Source organism: Aegilops tauschii, chromosome 7 (genome assembly GCF_002575655.3).
Source record: "Aegilops tauschii subsp. strangulata cultivar AL8/78 chromosome 7, Aet v6.0, whole genome shotgun sequence".
Taxonomy (NCBI): domain Eukaryota; kingdom Viridiplantae; phylum Streptophyta; class Magnoliopsida; order Poales; family Poaceae; genus Aegilops; species Aegilops tauschii.
The window spans coordinates 623273833-623284502 of NC_053041.3; the positions used below are offsets into that span (position 1 = coordinate 623273833).

Below are 10670 nucleotides of genomic sequence, written 5' to 3' on the forward strand. Positions count from 1 at the left end.
ATAAAAATCAACTAGCATGCTTGCTATATGAATTTGTTTGTCGAATTCAAAATAATTGACACTGTAAAAACAAGTAAACTACTCGAAAATACATTCTAGAAAGCATCTCATTATATCATGCCATTTGTAGATTAAAAAAATATACAGGAATTTAGCATACGTACATACACTTGTTTCTCTCGGAATAATTCCCTCTTACGGTCAACAGCGTAATCATAATAGACAAGTACTCATAACTTTCGCATCACAAATAACATTCGACATTTGTTCCATGTATTCCCATTCCACTAGAGGAAATGGAACTTAGAACTTATTATACAACACACTCTTTTGCACACACCAGTTCTTGCTAGCTTGTGATGACCAGATCTACAATCATCTGATGACCTGGCACATGAATGGTAGACGATCAAAGGGCTCAAGGAGCTGGATTGTCAGGTCCTGGTAGAAATGGGCCTAGAGAACGCATGAGGAGGAGGATATGCGTGATGAACTCCCCACCAGTGCAAAGATGCTGGTAATAGAAAGCACCCCCACAACGCGGCGCGATGTATAAAAGCATCTCCAACCACACCGCGGCGATGAGATCCCAGCGCCCACCTTCATCAACGATACCCATGAGCTCCTGGGCCACCTTGGATGCATGAGGTAGTACTGGAGAATAAATAGCTTCTGCGGCCCTTTCCAGGAGTTTCTTCAGATCACTGGAGGTAGCACTATCTGTATTTACCGCCCGTCCATGATTCTCATTCACTTTCAAGGTTGGTTGTTCATGTTTTGTGCCTTCAAACACCTTCATGACATCCTCCTCCCCATGATTAACCATCTTTGACCATTGATCTGCAAGAACTTTCTCCATTTCACCATGAACTTTGTTATGAACAAGCTGGGAGTTGCTGGTAAGCATGATGCCACACTTGAAGACGAGGTACATTATATAATTTGACAGCTCTCTGGACATTTTCTTCTTCGATCCATCACAATCTGTGCTGGTCGTGCTACTGCTTCCTGAGTAGTAGGAAACATCAGTTGCAATGTGCCAAATGAGAATGCTTGTGGGGAAATCCTTCACACCATCGATGCTATCATAGAGAGCCGTCTGCCTCCACTTTTGAAGCGCTAGCTGGCCACGAAAATTGGCAAAATTGTATTCTTTACTGATCCCAAAACGTACCAAATTGCTGAGGACAAACTCCTTGAGATCTCCAGTGACCTGTGTGTGCGTCAGGCTTGGATCCAATAGTTCGACTCCCCAAGCTATAAAATGCTTGACAATCCGTTGCCACACATATGACATGCCTCCAGTATCTTCCATGGTGTGCCTCTTGACCATGCTGTATTGTGCTATCTTCTGGGACCATTGTTTTCTGCTCCATGTTGGCTGAATGCAGTCGATTACATGCAAGAATATCATGTTAATCCTGCTCAAATATCTATGAGGGTTGGATCTCAGAGAGGAAAGAATGGACAAGAAGGCAGAGGACACGTCTAGGATTATGGCTCCTATGAGCAGTATGTAGGACACGGTGACATCAACTCTATTATGAACTTGGTGCCCTTTCTCAGCCAGGGTGAAGAGCACTAGGGCTATCGTGGTTAGAAGATACTGGAACAGGATAGCTGTCAGCTAGAGAATCCCAGTAATCAACAAAATAACCAAATTTTCAGTACTGTAGCTCAAATGAAATATCTTGGCAGACACCTCGTAGAAACGTAAAAGTGGACTTTTTGTGTAGAAGTTCTCATAACATTTTACCAATTTTCTGCCAACATGCTCATATGGCTTCCGAAGGCACAAAGTTGATTGAAACTTCTTCAGCATACTTGGCAGAAAATCTCGAGCTAAAATACTCTCCACCGTATTTGAAGGAGCATCCACCGACATGATTTCCATGGCATCTTCATCGAACAATGAATCCATGTTGGGAACCTCACCATGCATAGAATCCCAGAGCTTACTGAATAACTCATCCGCAGATGTTCTCTTTGAATCAACTCCTTCGGCTGCATGCTTCAGCTTCCATAGTGTTCTTGACAAACTAAGCTGGGAGTACTCCCTGATATATGCTGGCCTAGCTGAGTAAAGGCAGTATGTGCGGCCAGCATACTTGAAGCTCCCAGAGAGGAAGATGAGCATGGTGGCCGCCAGCAGCTGTCTGTCCGCCCAAGATGACTTGGACACGACGTAGCCGGCCACCGCCACCTGGGAGACGAGGCCCAGGAGATGACGCATCCACAGCTCGTTGTCCTGCGCAGAGAGAGCGGTGATGGTGTCCTGCCCACCCAGGTGGACGAGCAGGAACGGCGCCCAGAAGGCAATGAGCTCGTGTTGTGGCCCGCTCGCACGGACGGCGAGGTGGCCGAGGACGAAGACAGCCACGGAGTCAGCCGAAAGGTAGGCTAGCCACAGGAAGGCGTTGATGACGCGTGATGTGCTGCGCCTCCGCATGCCTCCTGTGAAGAAGAGGAAGAATTGCAAGGCCAAGCTCGCGAGTACCAGGCCGTGGATCTCCCATTCGTTCCACAACTTTTTCACAGGATCCAAGCTATGTAGAGGTCACCATGTTTGCATGCATGCAACAATGCAGAGGGAGAATTATTAATTGTTTAATTCAATCGTCACTTGCTCGGTGAAAATTGTATATTTGCTAGTTAGCAGGGTAGCACTAAATATACAAAAGCTACCCCCCCCCCCCCCCCCCCCCAAAAAAAACCCAAATCAAGCTCACATACCACCAATGATGGTTGCCTCCATCCAAAAATAGATTAATTAGGTCTCATGATACCATAAATTCAGCAAATAAAAATCAACTACACATCTAATCATGTGATGGAAATATACCGGTGATTGCGATGTTGATTTGAGTTTATATATGCAAGACACTTATGTTGTTGATGCATACCAGAAGTCCAAATTTCAACACTGAACTTAGCACTTTGTTTTAAACACAACCCTAAACTTTAAAACTAGTTATTTCACACCCGCAACTTGTCAGTCCATTCAAGACTCAGCCATTGTCTTGGTTGAAACCGATTTCCGATGGGTTTTGAGCTTTCTTCAATATTTGGCTGTTTTTGACCTTGTTTTTGTCTATGTGGCATATGTCTATCCTCCGTCTCTCGTATCTCTTTGTGACCATTCCCCCGTGGCCATCGCCCATCGTGAACATCTGGTGAGGCCGCCTCCACCACTGAGCTCATAGGCAATGAGGGCATTTGGACCAGGTTGCCACATCTACTGGTTACCATCGCCTTGTCACATCCAAATCTGATGAGCTATTCCCAGCGGAGAAGATGCAAATCAATGATTGCGACAACCGGTTGAGGTCTTCTTGTCGCATTGAACTAACTTGTCCACCCAATGGACGATTCAGAGAACACCGATTGTGACGACTACCCTGATGCGTCTCCGTCGAAAAGTGTAGAAAACCCACATGTGCTGGTGCATGGAGTACATTCGTGTCTCAGATACCAGGGGCAGCACAGACGCGGCAGACACACTGCCACCACAACACTGACGTGGACGTGTCGAGTGCTGACGCAAAACGCCTTCAACGCGCCGACCTTGGCCTTGGTCAAGGTGATATGGCGCTCACATGCGTGGATGCACACATGGGGTTCACCGGATTTGGCTTTGGCTTGTACTCAAGGTGATTGTAGAGCAACGTCGTGGGTGGTGGCACCTGACGGGTGGCGAGCAGCGTATGGTCGAAGTACGACGGCACAACCAATGCACCGTCCAAACAGGAGATTCTCTTCCACATCTAGAAGAAGTGCGAGATGTTGTGCATGTCGATGACCGAGTGGTGCATCGCTTGGCCGAGCTCCACGCCGCCGCACAAGAGGTGCATGACCCGCACGAGTAGCAGGGGCATGGCCAATTTGGCAATGGCGTCTCACACATGATTTTGTTTTCTTTTCCATTTTCACAGTTGGGTGCCACATATAAGTAGGGGTCAAAAGGCAACGTGGTCGAGCTGACTAGGCAGTCAACGCGTCAAAACCAGCCTCGCTTAGGGTTGAGTCCTGGCTGGTATTGAAATAACGGGTTTTAGAGTTGAGGGTTGAGTCCTAAACAAAGTGGCAAATTCAGGAATGAAAAGAGGATTTGAGTCTTGCTCCATTGTGAAAAAAGTTATTTTTCCAAAATAATGGTGGGGTACATTTAATTTCTAGGGGCCCTAACATATATTTCTTTCTCAAGCCTAGGTTAAAAGAAGTTCTATGTAGAAAACCTTCTTATCGCAATTAACACACAAGTACAGGAAAGCATATATCTAATGTGCAATAACTACCAATAACTAGAGTATACATGTTTTCCCGTCAGATTTCCCCCACCAACATCTTCAACATTTCTCAGAACTCTCATTTCTGCGAGGTGGATAAAAAACTGCACGGCATTGAACATATGGGGTCTTGCCCTGCTGACCCCATATATAAATATGCACATGGTGGTGTAAATCCCAAGATCTGAGTACCATGCTTTGCTTCCATGGAGAGCAACCCTCCATGTGTACCATCAAAGCAAGCTGCATCAAATACGTGTCTAATTGGAAAGGGGTCCAACTACCCAAGGATACATGCATGGACGCAGGGATTTTCTCCGGAATCCACCATTGTCGTCAGACCGAACAACGGAAAGCAAATCCTTACGCAACACTGCATTCCACGTCCTCCAAAAAATTGACTACACAAGTACAAATGCGATCATACACAGCGTCACCAAATCCATTTTCATAGAATTTTCTTCTTCTTCTTTGTTTTTTTTTTTTTTGCCTGTAACCATCTTCTTCATAGAAGTTAACGGATCAATTCGGCAGCAACATATAGACCCGTATAGGCAGTAACTAGTGCCACACATGTTATCATGGTGTATTGACTCCATGATGTGTGTCATATTTTCATGTCATCATAATTACGGCCGTGTGGGGAAAGAAGGTACTCCCTCCGTTTTTCTCACTCTACATATAAAATTCGTATGAAGTCAAACTACATAAAGGTTGACCAAATTTATCTTAAGAAAACATCAACATTTGTAGTACAGAAGTTATATAATATGAAAATCAGTTTCATGATGCATTTAATGATATTGATTTTATGTTGCAAATCTTGATATATTTTTTATATAGTTGATCAAACTTTACGAAGTTTGACTTCAGACAAAGTTTATATGTAGACTAAGTAGAAACGGAGGGAGTATGCCATCACAGCCTCCATATATACCTCGATTAACCGGCTTACAGTTCATTAACCGGTCCATATAGTTGGCCACGATGGAGAGTAGAGGTATTCGTTGCCTTTTATTTTGCTTTCAGGAAGAATAGTTCTCCTCACTTTGCTTGTATTTGGGGTATGGCATTGATCCTCTCTAGTCTTTTCGTTAGGGGAATCGATCTTCCCTGGTGCGGTCCTAAATGCAGCTGTAGCTCTAAAATCCTTTGCCCTTGATGTCAGGCTGTGTCGACCTCTGGGAATCGTTCCTTTGCTCCATGTCGCAAGAAAAAAGATGGCTTTCTTCTAATTTTTATGAGAAAAAAATGTTTCCACTTGCTTGTACCAGTACCACCCGGCCTGCTGGTGGCACGCAGTTTGTGTGTACTGAAGTAGCCCCAAAAAAGTTATGCTATGACCGGCATATTAGGGGCTTAACCCAGTGGGTTTTGGCCCAAATTATCTTATCGTTATTAGGGGCTTAACCCAATTATCTTATTGTTATTAGAATTGTTTATCGTTATTAGGGGCTTAACCCAATTATCTTATTGTTATTAGAATTGTTTATCGTTATTAGGGGCTTAACCCAATTATCTTATTGTTATTAGAATTGTTTATCGTTATTAGGGGCTTAACCCAATTATCTTATTGTTATTAGAATTGTTTGCTTAGGAGTCAAATAACCTCTTTATATAAGGAGAGGAGATGCATCAATCTAATCAAGTAAGAAACAATCATTATTTGCTCGGCTTTCCGAAGGGAGCCGGGAGACCTAACCCTAGCCGCCTTTTGCGCCGCCGCCGCCTCCTCTTCATCGCGCCACGGCGCCACGCCGCCGGCAGCCGCGATCGCATCTCCGTCAACCCTCCTCCTTCCCATACAACCTACGCCCTAAACCAGGTAGGATCCTAGCTCCTATCAATTTGGTATCAGGTAGTTCGGTTCCGATCATGTCTGCACCACCACCCAACCCGCTGCTGCCCGTCACAACCGCGCCGCTGCCCCTCACCACCGCGCCGCTGGACTCCACCGCCGGCGCCTCCACCGGTCAGACACCGCCGCCCTCCACCGCGCCGTCCGCCGCCGTCTACTCGCCAGCGGAGATGACCGGGATCCTCAACGACCTTGTCACCGCCGTCCAGGGCATACGCCTCTACCTGGCCGGGCCCTACGGGCAGCCGCCGCCCTTGCAGCCGGCCGCCACGACTGGGCCAGTCGCCTTGCCCTAGTACGCGGCCACCACGGCGCCGATCGGGCCTCTACACCACCACTGGCCCGGTCAGCCGCCGCCCGCCGTCGCCCCCACTGGCCGCAGTGGCCGGCTCCGGCGATCGCCGCGCCCCCGACACCTCCCGGGTCCGGGCAGCCGCAGCCCCGGCTGCCGGCCCCATCGCCGCCCGCTGCCGCGCCTCAATGGCCACAGTGGCCGGCCCCGGCCCTCGCGGCGCCCCCCACGCCACCCGGGTCCGTGCAGCTGCCGGCCCCGCCACCGCCCAGCACGGGGCACGGGTCACCCTCGCAGGGAGGCGTACCGATCCAGCAAGTGCGCTTCCCGCCGTCGTCGTCCCCAATACCAGCCTGGCTGACCGGATCATCGCCGCCACCCGTCTACACGTCGGCTGGAGACCCGCCGGCACCCACTCTGCAGTTCGGCGATCCCTCCGGCTAGGCGGGGCACTCCACGGGCCGCGGCCATACTGACCCGGCGCCCCAATCCTCGCTGCTTCGCACCTCCGAGCCAGTCGTCCACGGCGCTCCGACTCAGACACTGCCGCAGTTTGCCAAACTGGACTTTGCCACTTATAACGGCACGGAGGACCCCCTCAACTGGCTCAACCAGTGCGAGCAGTTCTTTCGCGGGCAGCGCACCCTCGCCTCGGAGCGTACCTGGCTTGCCTCTTACCACCTCCGCGGTGCGGCACAGACCTGGTACTACGCCCTCGAGCAGGACGAGGGCAGCATGCCCTCTTGGGAGCGCTTCTGCGAGCTCTGCCTCCTTCGTCTTGGGCCACCGATCCACGGGAGCCGCCTGGCAGAGCTAGGCCGCCTTTCCTTCACCTCCACGGTTCAGGACTTCGCCAACCGTTTCTAGGCCCTGGCATGCCACGCGTCGGGTGTGACGGCACAGCAGCGGGCCGACCTCTTCGTCGGTGGACTTCCGGATCACATCCACGTGGACGTGGAGCTTCGGGGACCCCAGGATCTCCAGATGGCCATGTACTACGCCCGCGCGTTCGAGCGCCGCGCGGTGGCCATCCAGCAGGCATCGCCGTCCCGGGCCGATGGGCCGCTACCCTGGTCGGCCTGCTCAGGCTTCCGCGGCGCGCCCGTTCCGCCGGCTCACCTCGGCCGAGCTACTCGAGCGTCGCCGCCAAGGGTTGTGCTTCAACTGCGACGAGCCCTACACGCCCGGCTACGTCTGCTCGTGACTCTTCTACCTGGAGGTTGCAGACTACATTGAGGAGGACGCCGTCGCCGCCGACCTGGCCGCCCCAGCTGTCACGAAGGTGTTTGACGCTGGTTGATCACCTCGAGGAGTTCCGCAAGCGCTTCCCCACCTCTTACAGCTCGAGGACGAGCTGTTTGTGCAGGCGTAGAGAAGTGTTATGACCGGCATATTAGGGGCTTAGCCCAGTGGGTTGTGGCCCAAGTTATCTTATCGTTATTATGGGCTTAGCCCAATTATCTTATCGTTATTAGGATCGTTTGCTTAGGAGTCAAGTAAACTTCTCTATATAGGGAGAGGAGATGTATCGATCTAATCAAGTAAGAAGCAATCATTATTTGCTTGGCTTCCCGAAGGGAGCCGGGAGACCTAACCCTAGCCGCCTCTTGTGCCGCCGCCTCCTCCTCTTCATCGCGCCACAGCGCCCCACCGCCGGCAGCCGCGGTCGCATCTCCGTCAACCCTCCCCCTTCCCGTACAACCTACGCCCTAGACCAGATAGGATCCTAGCTCCTACCAGGTTACCTGTCGCTTGCTGTGGTAAATCTATCTATCTATCAAGCAGGAGCTGACCAATCTACTCAGCAAAGACGAGACATGGCGCTACACTTACATTCGTTTGCACAAAACACAAGGATCTCTGTCATGGAAGCTTTCCAGAGAATCTTTTTGATATGGAGCAGTTGATGGTTTCTTAAAAACTATCTGAAGATCATGACGTGGCAGTCCCCCCAGGTGCTCTCAGGTATAGAATCTCTAAAGCCTATTAGATCATGATTGGAGAGAACACTGTCATTCCGGCTATCCAATGGCTCTGTAGTACCCTGCTGTCAACTCAAGCATGAGATCTTTTGAGACATCTAGGACTGGTTGTTCTTTTTGAAGTTTTTGTGCCTATAAACATCACTGGTGTAAAAGCAGCTTTGCTACCAAAATGCAAACCCTGTATATCTTTAATCCCTATGTTTATACCTTATTTGCAGTTCTAGGTCATCTATACATTGTGGTTTAAAAACAGCAGATCTTTCAGTCAAGAAGACCAATATTTAAGAAGACCCGCCGTGTTCAGAGCAGCGGAAAGCCAAGTATATGTTGTTAACCATGTCGTGGAAATTGCCCCCATGATGGTAGATTTGACAATTGCATAATGTAGCAATGCCCACGCCCTTTGGTACTGTGAAGTGTAAATAAGAAGTTTCTGAACTAGGCAATTGTTTCTTCATTTCAATGGCATCACTTTCCAACCATGAATCTCTCAACTGGAGCCAACTCACAAGTCACATCTGAATCCTTGCACAAATAAGGCCTCGACAACGTAAGTTTAAGTCTTAACAGAACTTAAATCACAGTTGCATCCTGCGGATAGAGCCAAAGATAGTCAGATGCAGACTAAGAAGATAAAACACATTCCACGAAAGGATGCGCCTTGAAGATGTTGTGAATTTTCTCGTCGCTTGGCGCGACCTCGGTCGACTGCTTCACCGTCATTCTTCTAAGCATCGGCGCACATCTGAACACCATCTCCAGGAAACCGAACTCATGATTGTCTCCTCGGAAGCCGTCGATTTCCAGTTCTTCAAGCTCCGTCGAGCAGATAGCTTGGCTTCTCCAGCTGGGCTGGCAATAACAGCCCTCCATGGGGGGGACTTCCGTCAAGGTGAAAGTTTTGCATCCCTCCACAGCCCCCTAAGAAAACAATGTGGGTGAATCAGGGCACATATAGCAGAGCATATAGCTGAAGAGGAGGATTGTTAAATCATACCTTGCGTTCAGGCATGACTAGCGCAAGCTTGAAGCTGCGCGCAGCGGTGCGAACCGGACGCGTCCCGAGGAGATGCAACACGAATGCTCCATAGACGTGGCCTAGAGACGTGAGATGCAGCTCCAAATCAATGGCGGACAAGTCGGCGGCAACCTGCTGCTGCAGATGCTTCTCTAACTCTTGCTCCAAGTGATCGGCCGGGTAATCATCGGCTGTAAATAACCAGCCATTCCCCGATCCCTGCAAAAAACAAACAAACAAACTTTGCATCATTGCCTGTTGATGAATCCGGCAATTAGGATGGTCTTCGTACGTAATGAGAAAGAAGACAGAGGTGGGTGGATTGACTGATGGGACTGACTTTGCAAGCATCAATGCGCAGCAGCGTAGGCCGCCCTGTCTCTGCCGTCGGGGCCGGCGATGGTGATGGCGAGAATAAGCTCACCTTCTCAATTTCCCAACACCCAAACCCTGTAAGGGCATCTCCAATGCACGGGCGCTTATTTGGGCGCTTGCGTTAAAAAGAAAATTAATTTAGGGGAAAGCACCGGTGTAAGCGACTGGGCTTGCAACACACGAGCGCTATTTGAGCGCTTATCTGATTTTCTTTTCTTCTGGACGAACGTGTGAAGCGCCCGTCCCTCCAACGCACAAACCGAAGCGTCGACGCCACCGTCTGACCGAACAACGAACCAGCTCTGCCAGCCTGCTACCGACTCAGCTCAGTCCTCATTCAGCTAGCTCTCTCCTCTCGAACTCTCCACACCCTTCTGCACAAGACCATCTCTCGTCAGATCCAGCGAGTGGGACAAGACCTGCAGGCCGACCTCCCCCACCCTTAGATGGCAGCCACGGCGAACGGTGGCGCGCGGCCGGAGGATGCAGCAGCCCGCCTCTTCCTCCATGGAGACGAGGCCGGATGGGATGGCGGCGAGGCTGACGGATAGGAAGAGGGTGCCGTGTGCACGGAGGAGGAAGCAGCCGCGCCGCATGGACATGGGGACGAGGCCGGACGAGCTCGCGTCGAGGCTGATGGTCAGGAGGGGGGAGGAAGCAGTAGAGCAAAGCAGGCAGCAGCCGCGCCTTCCGGCATGGAGACGACTCAGACGAGGCCGGGGGAGCTCGCGGTGAGGCTGGCGGACTGGAAGGTGGGAGGAGGGAGCGGCACTCGAGCACGAGGCGTATAGGACGACCAAGCTCACCCGGCAGCGCCATCACGTACGGCGTCGAGGTAATCTCCGTACCCCTCGCT

The 10670-nt window shown here is 50.4% G+C and overlaps 1 protein-coding gene across 1 annotated transcript; it reads right to left on the minus strand.

Annotated features, from left to right (window-relative positions):
* Window positions 1–418: 418 nt before the first annotated feature.
* LOC141027534 (uncharacterized) lies at window positions 419–2449 on the minus strand. The gene is made up of 2 exons (XM_073504601.1): window positions 1757–2449; window positions 419–1627 (listed from the first exon to the last, which is right to left on the minus strand). The coding sequence occupies exons 1-2, from the start codon at window positions 2447–2449 to the stop codon at window positions 419–421; spliced, it is 1902 nt and encodes a 633-aa protein (XP_073360702.1).
* Between the last annotated feature and the right edge of the window lie 8221 nt (window positions 2450–10670).

Bases quoted from the DNA above. Each gene is read 5' to 3' on its own strand.
- LOC141027534 (XM_073504601.1), bottom strand. From the start codon at position 2,449: ATGCGGAGGCGCAGCACATCACGCGTCATCAACGCCTTCCTGTGGCTA. The intron at 1,628-1,756 runs GTAAAATGTTAT...GGGATTCTCTAG, and splicing joins AGCATGTTGGCAGAAAATTG to CTGACAGCTATCCTGTTCCA.